The following is a 22,973-nucleotide window of genomic DNA, read 5'->3' as shown; positions in this document are numbered from 1 at the left end:
TAAGAAGCCGAATGGAAGTGTCCTTTCGTCCATTTCTGTTATCATAAAAAGGGCATTATATGCGAGAGAGTAGAAGTTTACGTATGTGGGAGTAAAAGCACAGGACAGAGGGACCCAGAAAAGAACTTGAGTTGATTTACGCCACGTCATCGGTAGGTAAGTGGGGTCCAGATGCTGGATGATCCGTTTTACAATTATAGGTGTCGCTACGGCGGAGGACGCCATGGGGTTTGCCTTGGATTGTCGGTGCAGCAGCACGTTGAAAGAAAGGTGAGAAGAAATTTTAGCCACACATTAGGGATTCACACGTAAGAATGTTTGATTCCCGTTTGAGAGTAGAAAAGCTACTAAAAATAAGATACGATATTGGATTCTTTTTTACTCAGAAATTAGCACATTAAAGTGCCGAAGATTTAATCTTCAAGGTTCATACTTTACCAGTCCACAATAACTTACAACTGAGATTTTACAAGATAAAAAATTTGGAAGCGGTTGTAAACCTAAAATTGTCCCAGCAAATCACAATGACATGGACTGTAACATTCCAACCTGCAAACGAAATTGAGGCTTATTCCAAACTGGGACCTGAATTGAAATCAGTACATTTATCCAAATGACCCTCAATCGTGAATCAACTCAACATATATTCACAGTACCAGGTTATCCATGTTGTTTGTTTGTTTGTTGTTCTGGCGTGTTCAAGTGTCGATGACTTCAATCTACAATCACTAATTTAATGACACCAGCTTCTTCTCCAGACGTTTTGCTGCACGAAGAGCTTCCAAAGCCTCTGCTTGCTTGCCTCCCTTCCTCAAGTTCAGTGCTCGAAGCTTCTCGGCTTTAATCTGCTCCTCAAGATTCATTTTCTCAACATGTGGGTTTCCAGACTCGTTGATTTTTTGCTTAGGTTCTGCTTTCCTGGGAGGTTGTGCGTTAAGATCAGAATCTTGCCAACCAATGGATTTGAGGGCAGACATAAGTTGCGGATCAAGCAGATCCTCCACAAGTCCATCATCTACTGCTTCCGATTTGCCAACAGACATATTGGAAGCAGAACCTTGGGTTGTATCAGATTCTTCTAATTGGTCCTCCAGTGCCTTGGCCAATTCAAACTCAGCCTCTGCTTCTGCGATCTTTCCTTCTCTGCGCAGCTTCAGAGCATTACGTTTGTGGGAGAGAGACTCCTGTTGAATTTTAAAACGCTCTCGACCAGAAAGTGGTTTTTGAGGTTTTTGAGATTGGTTGGATTTGCTCTGTTGCATGATATTAGTGCTGCCAGAGGGCGAAGCTGAGGCATCTCTACTACTTACACTGGTCTGTTGACCATCTTCCAGACGCTTTTCTAGGAGCTTCGCCTGCTTCAATTCCTCTCGCGCTTCTGCCAACTTCCCTTCTCTCTTGAGGGCCACAGCTTTCCTTTTATGAGATAGTATTTCATCTTTAAGAGTACTGTTTCCATGTGCTAATTTCTCTTCATCTCCTACAGTAGTCTCTGTTGTAGCTACAATGATTTCCTTTTGCTGCATTATCTGGGAATCTGGAGCTACGCGAAGAAACACATCAATTTCATTGCTACTGCTTTCTCTGATATTAGTCTGAACTCCTGGTTGATTTTCTATGTGCGCAAATTCCTCTGCAGATGACTTTCTTTTTCCAGCACTCGCCGCCGAATAACCAAACAGGTCTGAAGATTGGCTTGATTGAGGTAAGATGGAAAAATGTTCTCGATAGCTTTCTTCAGCTATAAGACCTGGCTTTCCTGAAGTATGAAATCCAACTTGTGATACTTCAGGAACTGACCCAGAGGATACTGTTGGAGCATTTGTTGTGCTAGTTATCATCTTTGAAGCATCCACATCCAGTGGCGATGCCTCCTGTGTTTTGTTCACTATAGGTGGCAGATGAACTGAATCACTGTCTTGGACTCTAATCGCAGATTTCTGATTATCAGAGTTCTTTTGTGGAAGTCCAAAACCATGCAAGTCCTCCATAGGGTTGGCATTAGTCAAAATTTCCATGTCTGCCATTTGTTTCTCCAAGGCCTTTGCCTTTTCCAGTTCTTCCTCAGCTTCCTCAGATTTCCCTTGGCGTCTCAAGGCAAGGGCCTTCCTTTTCAATGCCAGCAATTCCTTCTGAACCTCACCTTTACTCTTTGCTACCTTCCAAGGAACTACAGAAACAGGATTCTCATGAGTAGGTTGCCTGTTAGATTGTTTGGAGGTTTCATCTGTCTTGCTTACAGATGCAACATCATCATCATTCCATCCCAAATTCTTCAAGACTGAAAGCAAAGCTGGATCCTGCATGTCTTGATCTGTTACATCAGCTTCTGATCCTTCCTCACGAAGTTCTAGAGTTCCAAAATCCTCTTCATATTCAGGAGATGACTCCACATTTTTCCTGCCTCCCTTGGCTACAGCCCTTTTAGGTGCATTTTCCAATTCTTCCAATTGTTCCTCAAGAAGTTTGCCTTTCTTTAGTTCTTCCTCTGCCTCATCTAACCTCCCTTCCCTTCTCAAAGTAAGTGCCTTCTTTTTCAAAGCCAGAAGCTCTCTCTGAATCATTAGCTTACTCTTTGGTGGCGATTTAACATATGATTTCTTCATTTCTGCAGCGATTCCTTCATCAGTTCTTTGTCCCACTGAATCTGCAGAAACTTCAAGTGGTGGGTTTTGTGGCTTAAGTTCGGGCCGGAAGATCTTGGCGTCAGATTGCCTGCTTTCCACCTCTCTTTCAAGTAGTTTTGCTTTCTTAAGCAGTGACATTGCCTCAGAAACATTACCTGCCCGCTTTTGGATGAGAGCCTCCTTTTTGAGGGCAAGCACTTGGTTCTGCACTGCTGTTTCATCCAATGGTGGACATGGCATTGCATGTCTCTCAGGTTGCTCATCATCTTCTTCAGTCCAACCAAATGATTTCAAGGCAGCAGCCAACTCTGGGTCATTCATATCATCATCTGTCACCTCAAAATTTCCATCAATGTTGTGATCATCCGGGACAAACAAAATTGGATCAAAATCAACACCTGCTTTATGCCGTTCGTCTAATAGTAAATCGTCTTGTTTATCATTATCCATACTACGAATTAAAGCAGACAGCTCATCATCGGAATCTTCTGCTTCACCCAAAATATCCTGTTCTTCTAGTTGCTTTTCTAAAATTTTAGCTCTCTTCAGCTCTTCCTTTGCTTCAGTAAGCTTTCCTTCTCTCTTCAACAAGAGAGCCTTTTTCTTGTGAGCAATAACCTGGGAGTTATCGATAACACCTGTCTTCCTACCTTGAGATGATTTTTGAGTACTCTCACCAAGAAGATTTGACAGCTCACCCTCTAAGCTCAGTTTTGATGGCTTTAGGTCAGCATCATGAATATCTACATCAGACCATCCCAGTTCTCTAAGTTCAGAGGTAAGGTCAGCCTTTTCTTCTTTAACTTTTTTTACGGGTAACTTCTTTTTATTGCTGGGTTCTTCACACTCATCTATTTTCTGGGCACCAATTGTAGCACTTAAATTAGAAGCCCTCGAGGCCATACGCCGGCTCTTTCTTAATGCAATCTCTAAAGCTCCAGCTTGCCTCTCGAGTTCTTTACCACGCTTAAAAGCTTGAAGTGCTTCCTCAGATTTCCCTTCTGCCTTTAGAATTTTATACCTTCTCTTCTCCTCCACTGCTTGTTCACGCAATTCCTCTGGATTGCTTGAACCAATATCATTTACAGTGCTTTTGTGCATTTCGAGAGAGATGGTCCTAGAAATATCTCCCTCTGTGCCAAGGGTGGTGGAGCCTTCCAAATTTGAACTAGAAGCAGCACTCCCAAAATTGTAAAGATCCAAAACTGCACTGCCTGGTGATTCTTTTCCAGTCAGCGGTTGCTTCCCATCAGCTCCTAGAATCTGATCTAGAATGTCTTCCTCTTGCTTCGAAGCAATTCTTGGATTAACTGTACAGAGTAATATAAAATAACTAAAATAGAAATCTGTTCATTTTACATATGTACGCAATTTTCTTATTTCCAGATGAATAAGAAGTTTTGTTCCAAACTCCAAAAACATAGTAAACTTCTACAAGTCAGTTTCAGTAAGAATGTGTTACAGTTCTATTATCAAACCCTTTTTTCTTATGCTTACTCTGTTGAAAATGCCTGAGGGCAACTGTTAGATGCAACAATTAGAATTCTAATAGAAAATTAACCCACCTAATGAGATCCTGAATACATATGAAAGGAGTCTTAGGTTCTAAGCTAAATGCTTCATTATTCTAGCAAAGAATAATTACACAGATAACTAATTTTGTATATCATAAATTCAACTAAAAAAAATTCTCCAGATATCTTATTGCAGATGATACTGAATCCCCAATCATATTTCATCATGTATGTCCTTTAAGGAATTCTTCATGATTTATAATTAACTGAAACATGTAATTCGCTGAGGACAAATATGAAAAGTATCATAAAGTTTTCTTATATGTTAAAAATCTAAAAGTTAGAATACTTAGACATTATAAGGAAAGAGAGCAAGGAATTAACCTTTTGTAGCTCGACTTTTGTGTCCGTATCTCAATTCAAAGCGTGCTGCTTCCTCAATCTTTTTACAAGGATCACATATTCGAACAGCTGAGTCACCTTGACCACGTAATGTCATCCTCTGCTGGGTGCAAGTGTTGCAAAACAAACCTCCACATCTGCGACAGTGATGCTATAACAAGAAAATAAAATAATTATCATAAATAAAAATTCTTTCCAAATGGAAAATTTATACAGTAATAACATCTCTAATTAAATCCTATGAGTAGAATCTATGAAGATCACAAAGATGGTTGGTTGACATGCAAAATATATAATGATATCCATTATGAGAGATGTAACAGAAGAACAGGCAGGTCCCACAACTTATTCTTTATTGTTGACAATTAAGCTGTAAAATTGTAGAAGAAAATACAGTTCCATGTAAATTTCATCAGACAATATGAAGCCTTCACTGGGTATTTCTGAGAGATTCAAAAGTCAAGGACTTTGGAGGTAAGAGAGAAGCAAACTAATAGGTCAATAATATGGTAAAGACTAATAGATTGAACAGCAAGATCTATAAATGTTATCTTCATTAGCTTCTAAAAATTCAGATGAAAGAAATTCCATCAGTATGATTCATTGTTAAAAACCAGCAATCATATTAGAAAAATATATCTATATAAATAAGCAGGAATCATTCTTGGGTTACCTGAAGACAATGTATGCTACTAATTATCATCATCATTCAGAAAGAAAAAAAAAATCCATTGAAGTGCACCGATAATAGCATATGATAATAATCCATTAGAGTAAGCTTGTAAACCTAATTAGTGAGTCTCAAAATATTGACAACTCATTTAACCCTCTATGTTTCCTTACTCTCTTGTTATCATCCATATGTGACTAAATCCAAAAAAAAAATCTCAGTCCAACTGGTAACATGAAGATTCCTATGTATAAAAAAGAATTATACAATCCATTCTGGTAACTTTGGCATTGATGCTCATAATATACTTTGTTTTGGTCAAATGTTTAGATGATGCATATTGTATATACATTAGGATACCTGAGCTTTGACCTATTGGGGGATAGTTTAGGACTTTGTGTCAACGAAACGAAACGAAATGAAACAGGGCAGATTTTAGAAAGAAAAAAAAAGCAACTTTGGCATTGATGGTCAAATGTACCTACCAATGATAGTAGCTGGATCACACTACTGCATTGTCATTGTTGAACAAGCATAGTCACAAATATAAAGAAAATAGATAGAGACAGAAGATAAATGACTTTTGTTTAGAAGCAGTATCAAGACTTCACATGGTCTCAACATGTTGTGCCTTTTCTGTTATTCACACAGATAAACAGCATAAATATCTATTGGTGAAATCATCACAGAGCTCAGAATCCAATACTTTCTGCTACCGAAACACTATTTTTCAATAATTTTTAAGAGAAGAAAAATAAAGAAACCGGAACATGGCACAAACTGATATGAAGAATATACCTTTCTATTGATAAAGGTGAATTGTGAAGAACAGCCTTGGCAGTGGGATGCATCAACTACCCAATTACCCCCTCGCATTGATGGCTTGGGTGGCAAGCCAATCTTCTCCAACATCGTCCTAGCTTCTAGAATATGAACAGATAAAAAAAGGAATTAAGAACAAGGAGAAACTTTTAACAAACAACACCAAAATTAGTGTTTCCCATATATGATCTAAAGCAAATTTTGCCATGAACGCAGGATTTTATCTTAAAAGGTTTTTATCCTTCTTGATATTCTATGCCATTGAATCCAAGAACACGTTCTCTTCTGCACTCAGCTATTCCACAGTTCATAAGAGGAAATCCCATAAAACTACCCTAATAATCTTACTCCTGCACATCCAATTGAGCAACTTGAAACTTAAATCGCTTTAGTCACTGGTTTCATTACATAAAATTATCCAACAAACTAAATCAACACAATACAATCTTTAGTAAAATTAGCAGCTAAACCTTTGGGCTTACTTATGCCGAGATAAATAAATGCAATTACCATATGTCAAGCCGGTTTAAAACAAATAGAGATCTACCTCTGTAGCTTATTTACTGAAAAAAAATATATAATTGCAAAAGAGATTTTAAAAAAAAATCAAGTACTTGCCTTGCTTTATAGGTCTCTTTAAGGATCTAACTATGATTCCGGAACAAGAAGAGATGCCCGGGTGAGTGAGTAATCGACAGATCAAAAGGAGGGAGATCGAGACGGAGATCGAAGAGACGATCTAAATGATGATCGGCGAGAGGAGGAGCTCGCGATTGAGAGGAGTTGGGTTACAGAAAGGGTCGGAAACCCGCGTGAGGGAAAGAGAACGAGAGATCGAGATGGTTGGAAATTGGAATTTTCAATAATAAGATTAAAAAAAAGAAAAGAAAAGGGGGAGGCTTCGTTCCACGCTATGGGCCGGCCCGTTCCTTGGGCACTCTTAAAGGAATGTAATTTTACATTTTTACCCTTGAAAGAAATGTTATAAGTCAAACGCGTTTTACATTTTTTTGAGTTTTTTTTTATATACTATTTTCTTGTATAAATAATTTATTAAGTACATTAAATACGATGCATCTTACTTAGAGGTCCTTGTATTCTATAATAATTTTATTATTTTATTATGTAGTTCACAATCATTAAGTATTAGTATTTTTTTTTGTTTTATAGTTTTATTAGGTAATCCATAGTTATTAAAATCTTGCGTATTCTATTTTGTAGGTTTATTAAGTAATTTATAATTATTGAACACTAATATTTTAAAAATAGTTGGAAATATTATGTATTTAAATATTAATATTTTATAAAGTTTGAGCCAAATTTAAGTGGGGTCTATATATTATTAATAATGAATTAATAATAAAATTAAAATAGCTCGAAGATTATTTTAATGTCATATATTTATTTATTTAAATCTATGAATACAAGTGAATGAGAATTAGTTTTAAAATAACTATTATGATAATAAAAAATAAAGATAAGTAGGTTTGATATTATATTGTATATTTGAGAAATATTTATACGGTATATAAGCATCAAAATTTTCATAGGCTTTGGTATATTTATTTTGTGAGTAAATGACGTCTAGCCTAACTTGTCTCGGTTCTTATATGTGCAGGTTTACATAATATGATTTTGGCATAGTCAGATTATGTTGGATTAAAGTTCTTCTGATAAAGCAATTAACGATTAGCCTACTACAAATATGTGCATCATTCTATGACCATATGCATTAATTTAATCAACTTTTTTGCATCCCTTCGTTGCGGTTGTTTAATTTTTTAAATAGGTCTTCAATTTGCATTAGTAATTATAGAATTGGTTCATTCCATTCATACATTTTTTACATTTGCATTCGAAAGAAAAATAGTCAAGTATTTTAGTTCGACATAGCACTCAAATAGCAGGTTCTTTCATTTGTAAAACAGTCGTTGTATCATAAAATATCAATGTCCACTCTAGAAACAACATGTGGATGATAAATTAGTTTTAAAAGATAGTGTCTAACACTAAACTCAACTATGCAAAAATTTATAAGTTTATTTAATTTATTTATTTGCTTTAGATTGATATTCATTATTCTTACAATCAGCTTGTTAATGCGAACATGAATTTTCTATTTATTTTACTTAGTTTATAGTTGTACCGTAGATTATAGTTAATTTATGGAATTCTTAGTTATTTATATTTTAATAATTATTTATTACTATTTGTGTCTTTTTCATATTATATAAAATATGTGAGAGAGTTAGTAAATATTTATTATTGTAAACGTCTTCCACAAAGTAAACCTAACAAAATAATAGAATTTACTTGAAAAAAAGTTAGTATTAAATTCATACACTTCTCTCTTTACAATGAATTGAAAATATAGTTGAGGGGAAAAATATATATATAAAATAAAAACTTAAAGTGGGCTGACCCACAAAATCTAAGTTGCATTTTCCAAAAACCACCTCCTAATCCTTCTAATTTTATCTTTAGTTCGGTTCTCATAATTCGGACCGATATCATATAGACCCGGATCCGTTTTCACTTCGGGTTGGCCTCTATCTAAATATCCAATTACCTCGTTCGAGAGCTCCTCGGTTCTCTCTTCTCCCCCCCCCCTCCTCTTTCCTCCGCCTTCATCTTTCGTTGGTTGCTCGACTAGAAGAAGAGGAGATGAGCACGGATCTCGTGCTGAAACCCTCGTGCGAGGGTTGTGGATCGACGTCGGATCTCTACGGGAGCAATTGCAAGCACACAACTCTTTGCCTCTCTTGCGGCAAATCCATGGCTCACAACCGCGCTCGATGCCTTCTCTGCGGCGCTCCCATCACCAATCTCATCAGGGTCAGATCTCTCTCTCTCTCTCGCACTCTCTCTCCCCCAATATCGAATTGTTCTTCTCCAATTCCCAAAGTCCCGACGATTTGTCTCTCTCTTAGGCTAGGGTTTTGGGAAATAAGAGTAGGAGAAATCATCGTTGTCGGATCTCTTATCTCTCTATATCTATCTCTGTCGTCAATGTAGGGTTTTGGAAATCAAATACCAGTGGTCGGGGAAGAAATAAATCAACGATTATTGGATAAAAAGGAGATCAGTAGTTCGTACGTAAAGATTGTTATACTTGCTCTGGTCATTAAAACCCTTGCCTAACCCTTATTTTAGTGAGGCTGTCGATTTTAGTCATTTTTAAATAAAACAATTGTTGGCTCTGTATTTGGTTTGTTCCTTTTCTATTATAGTGACATGAGATAGGAGGAATTTTCCGGAGAAGGGCTTAACAAAATTCTTACCATTGCTTTCTTTTGAGAAAGAAGGTTTTTTTTTTTTTACTTGATAAATGCCCTTTTTAAGGATTGCTGTACTGTTAGTTAGTTCTTTTTGGAGATGGACTTCTTAACCTACGTGGTCTAGCAGTGCTTCTTCTGAAGTTAGGTAAGGGCTTTATGCAAAGTTCGTTTAATCCATTTGTCTCTGTTTCATCTTATTAGTCCCTATGTTTTTGGTCTAATTCTTTTTTATTTAATTGAGCTTGGCCAAGGTTTTGGATATTTCGGCCCTTTCGAACTTTTCTTTAGATTAGCTTGCTATTTGTCTCACATCATTGCGTTAAAATAAGTTTCTTTCTCAGGAGTATAATGTCCGGGCAAGCACTAGTGCAGACAAGGCCTTCTCTATTGCTAGATTTGTCACTGGCTTGCCACCTTTTTCGAAGAAGAAGAGTGCAGAGAATAAATGGTCTCTTCACAAGGAAGGCCTTCAAGGACGACAAGTCACTGATGCTTTGCGGGTATCTGCCTATTATTACCATCATTATGTAAAACTAAAAATTTGATGAATGTCATAAACTCACATGTGAACTGTTGATAGACAAATGCTAGTGAATGCATTCTGGTTAGATTCATAGCTTGTTATTGCAAATTACTATAATAAGCTTATCAAGATGTTCTTCTTTAGACAGTTGAGGGAAAAATGGCAATTGGGAGTCCCATGTAGTTGGATCTTATTCCTACATGGGACTCATAGCGGCAATAATTTTCTTTATCTACTGTAGATATTCGTGAATTGAATAGTCCCTTAAGTTTCTTGTGGTAGTATGTCTATACTATAGTGTCGATACATCGTATAGGCTTAGACAACTTTTAGAGTACTTGTAAGCATAAGCGAATATAAGGCATTTTAGTTAAAGACAGATTATGGCAGTTAGTATTTGGATTCCTATAGGTTGGAAAGCTAAAATAAGCTAGTCTTTGGGGTAGGATTAATTTGGAGGCAATTAAATATGAAAACATACCATTTCTGGTGCAAGTATTAGTCTGAAGATCTTCCTATATCTCTTACAAGCTTGTTCACTCTTGGAAGAATTGTTCTTTTTTCACCATATGCTATATCTCTCTTTTTTCTGCAATTGTTCTTCTGTTGATTAACTAGTATGTGTTCACCAATGAAATCATACAGGAGAAGTACAAAAATAAGCCATGGATTTTGGAAGACGAGACTGGGCAGCATCAGTTTCAAGGCCAGCTTGAGGGATCACAATCATCAACTGCTACATACTATTTGCTAATGTTGCACGGGAAGGAGTTCATTGCTATTCCTGCTGGTTCCTGGTATGTGTTGGTTCTTTTTTAGCTTTGGATGATTCTTGTTCTTCTTTCAATTACTTTCTCTTCTCATTCCTGACTCTGTCTTGTATCTTTATATTATCTTGTGTTAACATATAATGGGAATTATAGATACTTAATTTGTTATTTTGTTCGTTTGAATGAATTTTTCATGAAAAAGGTAGATATAATCTTAAATGAGGCTGTTCCCCACGGTCTAATCGCTAATGCTTCCATTTTCTCAACTATGTGTTGAATACTTTGCAAATATTCTTCATCAGGGGAACATTTCAGGTGAATGCAATTTCTTTGCAGGTACAACTTCAGCAAAATTGCGCAGTACAAGCAATTGACCTTAGAAGAAGCTGAAGAGAAAATGAACAAGAGGAAGCATAATGCAACTGGATATGAAAGATGGATGATGAAGGCAGCAACTAATGGAGCTGCTGCTTTTGGTGAAGTAAAGAAGACTGAAGACATCAGTGTTGGTGGGGCAGAGGGTAATCGTACTAAAAAAGGAAAAAGCAATGAAGATGGAGATCATTCTGATAAGGGTGAGGAGGATGAGGAGGAAGAGGAAGCAAGGAAAAATAGGCTTGGACTCAATAAAAAGCCAATTGATGATGATGAGGAAGGTGGAAAAGGGGGTGATATTGATTTGGATGACGATGACATAGAAAAGGGTCAGTTGTTGTTAACAACATAATGGGATACTTTAGCTACTGTATTCCACGCTTTCTTTTAGTGCACTTTGCGCAAACTTATCAGATATCAGTTTAGAAAATTTTTTTGCATGATTTATCTTGGATATACTTTAGCTAAATGGTCTACGAATCTAAATGAGATATACACATTATACTTAGTAGTACATGCAGTAATTATTTCATAAGAAATAAGAAGTGGAGACATTTATCTTTGCCTTTTTCAAGTATCGAATGTTAAGATGCAAAATTTAGATAATAGGTGTTCCTGCAATCACTTGTTCTGAGTATCTAAATATGTGATGATCCTGTTTCTCAGTCTTCAACATGTTTCTTAGAATTTTCCCATCATTAGGTGATGACTGGGAGCATGAAGAAATCTTCACTGATGACGATGAAGCTGTGGGCAATGATCCAGAGGAACGGGAAGATTTAGCTCCTGAGATTCCTGCTCCGCCGGAAATTAAGCAGGTATGCATAAACATACCTAGAGTGGAAATATTTCGGGTGTTCAATGTGCTTAACATATCTGATACTGATAATCAGAAGAGGTCCAAATTTCTCACTTCATCTGACTATATGTAAGCATATATGCATACAAATATCATAGTGTGCCTAGACTATGTGCATATTTATGCTTATATGTGCTCATTTATAGTTGTTGCTAATTAGTTATGGGACATCTACTGCGAAATTAGATGATCTAGACCCAATTAAACAAATTAACAACATTTTAATTGTCTTAAGTTTCGAAATTAGACATCTATGAAGCACGGATGCGGATACGGGGATATGACAAATTTTTAAAAAACAGGATACGATACATCTAGGATGTGATAATTAAAAAATTATAAATAAAGATCATATTTTAATGACAGCTTATACATGTGTATGTGCAAAAAGAAATTTATATTCTAATGACAATCTATACATAACATTGCATTCAATATTTCAATATATCTATCTACATAATCATTTAAGAGCAAAATGAGAGCAATAGAATTAAAGACAATTAGACAAAGTATATATCAACATTCAATAAATAATGTACCAAAATAAGAATAGTAGATATCATTGCATTCAATATGAGCAACCCATAGCATAGGTCGTAGCAATAAATCTGGAAATTCAGAATTGTAGTACTTAAGTAACCATATCAGAAATTCAGAATTAAATAACCATACTAAATCATGTAATACTTAAGTGATCATATCAGAATTAATTAAACTGTAAATAAGGCAGAGAAGAAAAGAATAAGGGAGAAAAAATTGAGAAAAGAAAAAGAAAAAAAACCGAGGATCGTGACTTAGAACAGAATTTGAAAAGGGGAAAGTGGAAGAAATCAAATGAAGAAAATCCAGAAAAGAAATTGAAGAAAAACTGAGAAGAAATTGAGGGAAAAAAGAGCTAGTTCGTCGAGAGAAGAAATGAAAAGAAAATACCATCGTCGGCTAGTTCGTTGAGAGGGAGGGAGAGAACGGAGAGCGGCAACGTGGTTGAGAGAGAGAGGGAGCAGTGTTGTTGTCGAGAAAGAAAGGGAGTAGCTTCATCAAGATAGAGAGAGGGAGAGGTAGGGCATAGAAGATTTTAGAGAGGGGAGAATGAACAGGGAGCGGGTGGGTAAGTTAATAAGCTTAATGTTAAACCCGCCCGATTATCTAAAAGATATCCAAAATGTATCCCTAATATATCCAGCCTTATTCACCTCGTATACAGAAAAAAATTAATTATTTAAATTTAGGATACTTCGAAAACATATCAGATATGTATCTAAGTTCTGTCCGTATCCATATCCTATACGTATCGGATACAGATACTTACCCCATTTTGGGATATCTATGCTTCCCAATCAGATGTTCTCTATGCCCTCCCAATACGTGATGTCTGACATCAACTTGTAATTCTGAAAATGCATGACAGATGATGTCGCTGTCACATTGTGAAAAGTTACATCAGAAGACTTCTACTTCCAGTTAGGCATATCAATTTAATCACATTGGTCTTGCTGTGCCTATTAAACATCAGTGTTGAACTGGACATTGGTATTGTATATAGATTCAAATATCTGACACATGGATGGGGACTATTATAAGAAAACCTGGAGTCTTTCTAAAGGGACTTGTCACTTGAAACCTATATCTGTATAGGTCATTAGATAAATTTCAATTGCCAGGTTTTTGGGTGGTTTTATTATGTTTAACAACCGGACGTATCAGAAAAGAGATAATTACACAATCTACAATTAATTCTATCTGGAATAAGAGCTCTTTGTCCAATTTACATTTCTTCTATTCATTTGATCGTTCTTGTCTATGCATCTCTCTATGATTTTTTGAAGAATCTGCTTATGCAAATTGCTAATACGTAGTTATGTACTTAAGAGCTGCATTTCTCTCAGGATGAAGAGGATGAAGACGAAGAAGAAGAAGGTGGTCTGAGTAAGTCCGGAAAGGAATTGAAAAAGCTGCTTGGACGAGCTGCTGGACTAAATGAATCGGATGCTGAGGATGACGATGACGAAGATGATGTAATTCCAGTTGAACCTTTTTATAACTTTCATATTCACGTAATTTATTGAAAAGTCAGATTCCAAAATTGTTTGTTGTTTTTTCTTGCAAGTGATACTGACTGTCCATTTTTGGACCTTTTATGTTTGGGACATTCATTCATAATCACTTCGAACTACCTTCATATGGTTTTCTGGAGCATATATAGATTGTTTTCTGGAAACAATCTATACACGTATAGATTGTCTATGTATTCGAACTACCTTTGTAATCGCTAATGTCTGCAAGCATGTATAGAAACGTATGGTTATCTGGAGCCAATAATTTACCATTATCATGGCAAATTTTAATTCAGTCATAATTTTGTGTTCTTTGCTTGTAGGAAGATGAAGTCGGCACATCCCCTGTGCTTGCCCCAAAACAAAAAGAAACACCCAAAGATGAACCCACAGAGAACAGCCCCTCAAAGCCAGCACCTCCATCTGGATCTGCTCGTAGTACTCCATCTGTATCCAAATCATCAAAGGGAAAGAGGAAACCTGGAAATGATGAGGCGAAACCTACCAATGGTGCACCTTCAAAGAAGGTGAAGGTGGATAGCGTAAGCCATCTCTTTTGATATTTCAACTTTGTATTTTTCCTTTACATCAGACTTTCGATTATCTGTGTGGCAAGGCTACCTTTTGAACTATGAAGCTCTTTGTTGGTGTAGGACTCAAGACCATCAGGTGGGAAGGACGAGACTCCTTCCTCCAAATCAACTGTACCCCCAAAAGCATCTGCTTCAACAGCTACTCGAACTGGAACGGCATCTTCTGCAGCTCCTGTTACGGAGGACGAAATCAGGACTGTTCTACTTTCAGTGGCTCCAGTGACAACACAGGACTTAGTTGCCAGATTCAAGGCTAGACTAAAATCCCAGGAGGTAGACTGCTGCATTTCTTTCTATTATTATAGAAATTCATATGAATTGCTATTTTCTAGACTTGATTTCTGCATACCCTCTGATGACAAAAACACAACCTATAAATATATGAAAGAGCCAAAGATAAGCAGTTGGCCATTCTTCCTCTGGGTGGCATCCCTGCCATTCTGTTTGCTTTTGCAAATTAGCTTGTCACCAGTGTCAATCCAAGTTTCTGAGTCTTTCAAAATGAGATAGGTTTAATCACTGAGGATCTAATTAGGAGGTTTGAAGTGGCTAAAATTGAGATCAAAAGAACCTGGATAAAGCAAATAGTTGGGCATATTTGTAACTGGGATCATGTTACAGAAAACTTCATAAGTAAAATAATAGTTGGCATGGGACATGGGTGCTGAGTATCAAGGTGCCAAGGAAATTAATGAGCTATTTGATATAGATCAATTTAATGGCTTTAGTGTGGACATCACTATTCGTCACGTTTATTTTTGTAGGCACAAGAGGGCTGGATTCATGGCCCTATGATTTAACGAGGGTTTTGACTAGTCATATAAGGCTATTTTTGTTTTTTTGTCTTTTATTTTGTTTTGCCTATATAAAGGCTTGTCATCCTCTTTTATTAGGGAATGAATATTTTGAGAGTGTTTGTTAGTGGATTCCAACATTGGTGGATTCCGACAACCCGGTTAGTGAATTCTTTGGGATTGGTGACTTTTTGTACTTGTTCTTCTCAAATCTGTAATCGAGTAATTATCTTGCATTAGGTTTATTAAAAGCAATCAGCAGTTTGGCTTACCTCATAAATAAAGACATTATTACATCAAAATCTACCTAAACCCTTCAAATATCTAACAAAATTTTGGAGGTCATCTTTCGATTGCACTGAGTTTGAATTGCAACCATTAACATGTAGTAGTACCCTGCCAGTGGACTGGTCTTAAGCAATTCATAAACCACCTCTCCTTCCAGTTTGGAAGTCGTTTGCAAAACAATGTTACTTCTTAAAGAGTTCTCCTAAGGTAATTATGATTGTGCTCTACCTGATCTAATAGTGTTGGAAAAGGTTTGGATGATAACAACAATGATGCTGATCATTGATTCAGCAAATTTTGGCATATCCTTCTGATTGGTTACTATTTAATTCCATGCTATACTATCTTAGTAGATCATGGGTTCTTTAAAGATGCTATGCACACAATAGCATAGTCTCTTGCCTTCTACTTAAGTTTGCAATTGAGTATGATAAGTCTGATTCTAATATATATGCACATATGTTCTTGCAGGATAAGTCTGCTTTTGCAGATATTCTGAGGAGGATATCTAAAATCCAGAAGACCAATGGTCATAACTATGTCGTGTTGAGAGAAAAATAAACCGAATGTGTACTTAATGCTAAATTCTTAGCCCTAATAACAAATAGATGAGGGTTAAGTGTTGTGAGTGTTTCTTTTTTGTTCATTAACTCGGGAACTATTAATTAGCTTTCTTTTCCATATATATCTTCTGTAACTTATTGGAATTTTGAAAGATAATGTAAGCTCGCTCAATGCCTTATATGGAATACTTCACATGAACTGTAATTTTATCCCCCAGGTTGCACCACCTGAAGCAGCTGCCCTTTAAGGGGTTCAAGTATTCAGCGATGGTTCTCGTAATCATCATGATTTCAATTCCTTAATGATAACTGCGTTGTTATGTTTAGAAGCCCAATATGCTTCTAAACTCTAAAGCCAGTTTATTTCACTAATATGGTCAATTTTAGGATAGATATATATTTTTTTAAAATAAATTTTTTATTTCAAATAATAAATTTTTTTATATTTACTTGTATTTTAAAATAAGAATGTAATAATTATTTTTATGTGATAGAAAGTGAAAGAAAGATAACATTTTTTATATAAAATTACTATAAATATTTTTTAATTTAATGTAAAATAGGTTAAAATATTAAAAGTAAATTAGTAATTAGATTAGTGAGTGGTAGAAGATATAATTTTTAATAAATAATATTTATATTCTAAAACGAGGTTATTATGATATTTAGGTGTTATTCTAGAATAAATAGTTATAGTTCAGAATACGTGAACTGTAGCTAAAAATAGTATAGAGCATTAAATATTTTTATTTTAGGGAGCAGTAGCTAGAAGAATGGTGAGAACATATCTCCTCTTTCTCAAGCACTCAATATCAGATTGTTGCTCATCCAAACAATTTCGACTTAACGTGAACTATTCCCCTTTCTCTCGTTCCTTCTTTCTTTCTCGTTCCTTCTTTCTTTCCTCTAAAGAAGTGATGGGTGATACACCATGCATTTCAAATAAACAGAATGGCATTTTAAAGAGACTACAAATTTTCGGGGCAAGTTTCAAAGAAAACTTCCACACCTCCGAAACTTCACATGTTACAAAAATTTAAGTGTCACGGCTCTATACACACAACCATCCCTTATTAAATCAATCATATAACAGTATGTACAACTATGTAATCAATAAAAACATCAAGACCATTTTTTCTCACGAAAAGAGAACAGGAGAAAACTTAAAGAACACCTTAAGATTCAAGCTATAGAGAGTTCGAGGGAAGACTTTGCAAGCCAAAGCAATGCTGGATCATTCCTCTTCAATAACATGTATGTTTCTGCTCGCCCAATTTCATCTGATATAACATATTCGCAGAAGCCGACCATTTTGAGAATCTCCATAGCAGCTGGTGTCAAGCAAACAGGTCAGTTTATACACCTCACCAGAAGAAAGTGGTGCACTTCATAGTCTAAATCATAGGAAAGGAGATGAGAGAAAATAATTAGAAGATAAATTCGTACCTTCATGATTTGCCACATTCCTTTGGAACTGAGGGTTGGCCTGAAAAGTATTAAGAAATCAAGTAGAATGTTAGAACCTATAGTACATGATTTATACCAAACAACAACATCAAAGGATAGAGAGAGCTAGAGTAATGGAATACACCTTCCGCAATCTCCTGAATTTTTCCTCATTTGGATGTTCAATCACATTCCTACAGAAAAAAGAAAACATGACAGTCAGAACTTTAGTGTAAGATTGCAATTGTAAATGCAACTCGTAACTGATATTATACCTAATGATCTTAAAAATTGTTTGAAACACTGCTGTTGCCTCTCCAGGTGTTAACTCAGATCGTAGCATCTGAATGGCCTTCTGGAGACGTGTACATATGGCAACAACCGGCTCCTCAATTCTTTGTAGCTCTTGATTATCCACACCATCCAACCGGTCATCAGGATCAGGCTCAGCCTTCAAAACATTACCCTCCTCCCGTCCTTCCACCACATTCCCAGATTCCTGAACAGCTGGGATACATTCATCAAGATCGGGCACACTGCACTTTCTATCATGCATGCCAGGTACTTCCTTTATCACCACCATAGTCATGGAATCATCAGGATCAGGTTCCAATACATTTCGACTGTTCGCTTCTACCTTAATTTCATTAGACTTGCCAACTAGGGAGTCATCAGGATCAGGTTCATCACTGGCAGCCAACATAGCATCAATGGCCCCAGAATCATCAGGGTCAGGTTCATCACTTGCCAACATAGCATCACTGGCCCCAGAATTATCAGGGTCACGTTCTAGAAAATCATCAGGGTTAGGTTCTAAAAAATCATCAGGATCAGGTTCTAGAAAATCATCAGGATCAGGTTCATCATGCTCTTCAGGTATAGCAGATTTATAGGATGGCTTCCTATTTACGGCCACTACATCCAGATTCATGGCATCATTCTCCCTAATCCCTGTATCAGGGTCTGGCGTAGTGTATTCTTTTCCATGAAAAACGTTTAGGTCAATTCCATCAGGTTCAACTGCTGCATGCATATGGGCTTCATCGACATCAGAATAAGCTTTACCCTGTGATCCCTCCAAACTAGTAGATGCGTCTAATGAACGTTGGTAGGCAGCTGCCACTGATGATGCACGGGCACTTGCCAATGGCTCTGATACTCCTCCAAGCTTTTGACCACTAGTGCCACTGCTCTCTTCAAGAAAGAGTTCTTCGTATGTATCAAAGTTCTTCCGACCATTTAGGGTGTGGCTTCTTGATTTTGTCCAGTCTAGAGTAAAAGCTTCTTCATTTAACTGTATTCAACAAAATATGACACCAATAAAAGAAAACTTAAAGTAGAATAAAAGATTTATAGATAAAAAAAATACCTGATTATTTAAAGCAAAAAAGTTCGCATCATGTTCAGAGTACACCATATGTGCCTGAATAGAACAAACATAAGCATAATTAGTTTTAGTCATGAAAATATTATTCTAGACAAATGAAATAAAAAGTAGAATTTCCCAAAATATATACAAGTTCATGTAGCAGGGTTTTCTTGATGCTTTCATATTTCCTAAAGCCTTTAAGATCATCAGTGCGAAGACGGAGTGATATCTCCTCCCCTTGGTTCTGCATCAAATCGAGGTAACAAAACATACCAATTTAATCAAAAGGACGATGCATCAGGAGTTTCTAATCTATTTACTTTAATTGATCTCTTATTTTTTGACTTTTTTTTTTTTACCTTGTTGAAACCTAAAACACACTTAGGACTGATGCCCACATATCCAACAGGTGCCATTTCTGTCATGATACCCACCCGCCACCGGTGCTGAAAGGATGGCCAAACGCATTAAATGTGAGAAATTTATTAGTACAGGCAGATGAGAATAGTTTAGAGGAAAGCAGATACCTTATTCATGATAGCAATAATTCCAGGATCACATGCAAGCATATGCATTCTCTTTAGTGCCTCAGAAGATGGGGGATTCAACTGTCAGAGAAAAAAAAGGAAAAAGCTAAGTACAGATTTCTTTTCACAGGAAATTCCATAAAAACAGTGAAATATATATTTAACTTGCAACATCACAGGTTGCTGAAATATTGGCAACAAGTTACTGGCTAAAACAGAAGAGTAAAAATCCTTTCTGACAAAGTTAACAGCATGGAAGTGATGTTAGCACCACCAACAGCTACAACATTTCAGCAGATTCAAAATCTCAAAATCTAACCTCAATCCCAGGAATATGAAGTGTGCGGAAATCACAAAATATATAGGTTCCATGTGGAAGTCTCAAAGAGGACTGAGGCCTGCTCAACATCCGTTGCTTCAGACGCTTTTCTTCCTCATCAAACCCAGGAATCCTTAGATCTGATTTACTACTGGTCTGTGAAACCTCTTCAATTTCATCAACAAAGACCCCCATCATTCTAATCAGCTTTCCCTGCAACAGCATGACAGCTACGAATTTTGATACCTTGCAATGAGAAACACGTGAGCATATTGTAAAGTATAATGCAAATTTTACCTCCAGAATACCAGCTTCTTGCAAGCTTAAGTTTGAGTGAACATCAGAGAATGGAGTGATCATCTTTGAACTTTTGTTTGTAGATTGTGGAACAAGAAGCCTCATTGTCTCGGGTTTGACATTAGTCATTTCTTGCAGCTTTTGCCCCAACTCTTTGACATTACAACTATTATTGATCTCCACATTCAGTTGTTTGCCCCTCCAAATGGCTAGAACATTGAATATCATTTCTTTGCCCATTTATTAAAATAAATAACTACTGGCAGATGTCCTATATCCTGTAAATCTGATTTAACTCTTTTACCTGCAAGAATCATAGAAGAGAACTAGCCAATTATTCATCTATCATACCAAAAAATTGCTATATGATATGACCATATGCTTTCAATGTTTAATGTATTATGATACCAGAATATAATGTTGCAACCTCTATCAAATTAAAAAATAAGTTCAAAGTTAATAATTCCTAAAATATACTCAACCCAATGAATTAACTGAACAATTAAAAATGTTAAAGCAAATAAGTAGTGGACTAATCTATTAGAGAATCAAATGAACTCAGTATGGTTAAAGCAGATAATTGATCTCCAAGTAAAGAAACATGAAGAAAAGCTACACAATGTTGCAGCTAATACACAAGAATCAAAGGAAGCGAATCAGAGATTGTATCTTGAGGAATATCATCTCAAGAGGGTTCCTTATCAAGGTACAGGTGATTTGCCAAATGCTCATCATTGGCACGTAGCACTGATGCTGGGTTGTAGTAGAAACATTTATGGTAGCTGGATTGCTTAGATAGATCAAAGGATTGGTTAATCCAGACATACTCCCGGATTCTACTACGAACATGATGAAACCAGCGAAAGCAAGTAAACCTATTTCCTACAAAATTTGGTACATATTTCATATGGACTGCTTACTACATATTTATCCAGCATTCCTAATTTATCAAAACTCATCCCAGTGACCAATTTCCTACATAACACACTGCCTGCCTAAAAGCTCTTGATGATTAGGATAGTAACATTAAGGACTTGCAAAGTAGGCCTTTTCTTTTGTTCTTGAAAGGGTACATCATCTACCAAAAAATGTTTCAAATGAGTCCCTCCAACGCGTCAATTCAGAGACTCTGATACAAAGGATCGTTTGCAACTCTTTTTTTGAATGCCAAGTTAATAAGGCTATAAGAAAGGATGGACAAATATCTATAAATCTACTAGCATATGTCAAAAAAAAAAAAAAAAAGAAAAAAAAAATCATTACTACAATATTTTACAAGGAAAAAGCAAGCAATAGAAGGGCTTGCTTGCCATCGCTCAACATGTGGCGAGCCAATGATAAGGAAATCCTTTATTTTGAATGTCTTTTTCTTCCCTTCAGGTAGTTTCTCGTAAGGTATATCACAGACATTTAGAATCATGCGCAGAGTCTTTCTTAATCTAGAGATTCTCATATGCAAGAGTAAGAAGATAGTGCCTATTGCTGACCTCGTTAGTATAAATCCAAATCGGTACTAAAATTCATTGTAATTATGTTCGCCCAATTAGCCACGCCCATGGTATCAACAACCTGCTGAATCAATTCCAGCGCTTCTACTGCCAAAATTTCCAAGATAGCAGCATAATTTCCGAGCGAACAGTAATCCTACAATGACCTCACAGCAGCCCATTTCGAACAGCTCAAAGACTCAAACAATACAAAGATCAAATTCTAAAGTCACACGACCGATCCGCAGCGAACTCAGATCAACAAAGTTGAGGCGGAAGAGAGGAAATAGTTATTTGGCCACATAAAATTGTATAGATTTCGGACAAATCGCAGAGCAATCACTAGAAATTAGGATCAATCTGATATGTGTGACCTATAATTATTCAAAGAAATTGGAAGCTTGGGATAATAGAAAAGGGTTTTGAATGGAAAGAGAGGGGAGTGGTAATCTTACCTCCACGCCAAGTTCCGCTTTGACGAGGAGAACGAAGAGCCGGACGAAGCCCGAATTTATATGGGGCTCGTGAGGTGTGACCACCGCCTCGTGAGAACAAGAGAGCCCAAACCTCGATTTTATTAATATTACGTCACAACGGGATAAAGAAAAAAGGTCGAAGATGTCGCTGACGGCGTGGCGGTAACCTCACTAAGCGTGTCTTGGACGTTAAATGATCCGGGGATACGAGACGATGAGGTGAAGAATATTCGAGAAGTAGCTGGAATTGAGAAAATAAATCTTTTGAGCGGAATCCAGTTTGAAATAAAATAATTTTATTTTGAGGTCGAGCATAAGCGAGTTAATTAATAAATAATTCTAAGTTGAATTTATTTGAGTCTAAATCGGACCTAATCATAATTTAAAATAAAATCTAATCCAAAGATAAAGATATAAAATCTAATTTAATAATATTGTAAGACTTTAGATCTTAATCAAAAAATGTATATTAGAAATATATAGTATATTATTATTTTAAAGTTTGATCGATGCTAGCTTGATTAAGGTGGTTCGACTTGAAATTAATTTGGAGCTTATTCTACGGATCAAACTTGAGTCAACTTATTTTTGAGCTATTAAACGGGCTGACGTGGATCGTATAGTGGGCGAAATTACTCTGATCTTTCTAAATTTTTTCGGATTGAATGAGATCACTTAAGTTGGTACCTGGCTGGAAAGAAGTAGGTTAAATTTTTTTTTTTTGTTAAAAAAAAAGTAGAATACCTGCCTTGGAGAGAGTACTTTGATTGCCCTAATTTGTTCAAAGATAAAAGAAAGACCGAAAAGATGGTCTCAAAATATAGGACAATAATACTGGAAGAAAACCAGGATTGCAGAAAGATAAGGGAACCTTTTCTCCATTCGAAATAACAACAAACAAAGATTGCGGGAACTTCCCA

At 36.3% G+C, this 22,973-nt stretch overlaps 3 protein-coding genes across 6 annotated transcripts; 1 reads left to right on the top strand and 2 right to left on the bottom strand.

Moving 5' to 3' along the window:
- Positions 1-356: 356 nt before the first annotated feature.
- On the bottom strand, positions 357-6,889 carry LOC140773217 (uncharacterized). Of its 2 annotated transcripts, none has more exons than XM_073115679.1 (4): positions 6,654-6,889; positions 6,012-6,136; positions 4,526-4,694; positions 357-3,937 (listed from the first exon to the last, which is right to left on the bottom strand). In XM_073115679.1, the coding sequence occupies exons 2-4, from the start codon at positions 6,123-6,125 to the stop codon at positions 729-731; spliced, it is 3,492 nt and encodes a 1,163-aa protein (XP_072971780.1). In that variant the 5' UTR covers positions 6,126-6,136; positions 6,654-6,889; the 3' UTR covers positions 357-728. The 2 variants fall into 2 exon arrangements, with proteins under 2 accessions (XP_072971780.1, XP_072971781.1); XM_073115680.1 differs by having other exon boundaries at positions 6,012-6,129.
- A 1,749-nt stretch (positions 6,890-8,638) lies between these two features.
- LOC140774894 (transcription initiation factor IIF subunit alpha) lies at positions 8,639-16,250 on the top strand. Of its 2 annotated transcripts, none has more exons than XM_073118076.1 (9): positions 8,639-8,870; positions 9,655-9,813; positions 10,482-10,633; positions 10,943-11,310; positions 11,684-11,799; positions 13,727-13,855; positions 14,218-14,427; positions 14,548-14,760; positions 16,041-16,250. In XM_073118076.1, exons 1-9 carry the CDS (start codon positions 8,700-8,702, stop codon positions 16,128-16,130), a joined length of 1,608 nt encoding a protein of 535 aa, XP_072974177.1. In that variant the 5' UTR covers positions 8,639-8,699; the 3' UTR covers positions 16,131-16,250. The 2 variants fall into 2 exon arrangements, with proteins under 2 accessions (XP_072974177.1, XP_072974176.1); XM_073118075.1 differs by having other exon boundaries at positions 14,218-14,436.
- Positions 16,251-17,186: 936 nt separating this feature from the next.
- Positions 17,187-22,166, bottom strand: LOC140774321 (uncharacterized). 2 transcript variants are annotated; one of them, XM_073117275.1, is made up of 11 exons: positions 22,033-22,166; positions 20,091-20,394; positions 19,794-20,006; positions 19,475-19,555; positions 19,307-19,393; positions 19,096-19,191; positions 18,948-19,001; positions 17,854-18,872; positions 17,724-17,772; positions 17,579-17,618; positions 17,187-17,463 (listed from the first exon to the last, which is right to left on the bottom strand). In XM_073117275.1, the coding sequence occupies exons 2-11, from the start codon at positions 20,328-20,330 to the stop codon at positions 17,315-17,317; spliced, it is 2,028 nt and encodes a 675-aa protein (XP_072973376.1). In that variant the 5' UTR covers positions 20,331-20,394; positions 22,033-22,166; the 3' UTR covers positions 17,187-17,314. The 2 variants fall into 2 exon arrangements, with proteins under 2 accessions (XP_072973376.1, XP_072973377.1); XM_073117276.1 differs by lacking the exon at positions 22,033-22,166 and adding an exon at positions 21,578-21,946.
- Between the last annotated feature and the right edge of the window lie 807 nt (positions 22,167-22,973).

Source organism: Typha angustifolia, chromosome 13, assembly GCF_048772165.1.
Source record: "Typha angustifolia cultivar Huaian chromosome 13, ASM4877216v1, whole genome shotgun sequence".
Classification (NCBI taxonomy): Eukaryota; Viridiplantae; Streptophyta; class Magnoliopsida; order Poales; family Typhaceae; genus Typha; species Typha angustifolia.
This window is presented reverse-complemented; position numbering and strand designations above follow the sequence as displayed.

Excerpts from the sequence above, each read along its gene's own strand:
- LOC140774894 (XM_073118075.1), top strand. The coding sequence starts at position 8,700 with ATGAGCACGGATCTCGTGCTGAAACCCTCGTGCGAGGGTTGTGGATCG. Across the intron at positions 8,871-9,654 it reads CCATCACCAATCTCATCAGG|GAGTATAATGTCCGGGCAAG; the intron begins GTCAGATCTCTC and ends TTTCTTTCTCAG. Across the intron at positions 13,856-14,217 it reads ATGACGATGACGAAGATGAT|GAAGATGAAGTCGGCACATC; the intron begins GTAATTCCAGTT and ends CTTTGCTTGTAG.
- LOC140774321 (XM_073117275.1), bottom strand. The coding sequence starts at position 20,330 with ATGGGCAAAGAAATGATATTCAATGTTCTAGCCATTTGGAGGGGCAAA. Across the intron at positions 19,556-19,793 it reads TTCATATTCCTGGGATTGAG|TTGAATCCCCCATCTTCTGA; the intron begins GTTAGATTTTGA and ends TTTCTCTGACAG. Across the intron at positions 19,002-19,095 it reads AAACCCTGCTACATGAACTT|GCACATATGGTGTACTCTGA; the intron begins GTATATATTTTG and ends TGTTCTATTCAG.
- LOC140773217 (XM_073115679.1), bottom strand. The coding sequence starts at position 6,125 with ATGTTGGAGAAGATTGGCTTGCCACCCAAGCCATCAATGCGAGGGGGT. Across the intron at positions 4,695-6,011 it reads TCACCTTTATCAATAGAAAG|CATCACTGTCGCAGATGTGG; the intron begins GTATATTCTTCA and ends TTCTTGTTATAG. Across the intron at positions 3,938-4,525 it reads CAAAAGTCGAGCTACAAAAG|TTAATCCAAGAATTGCTTCG; the intron begins GTTAATTCCTTG and ends TACTCTGTACAG.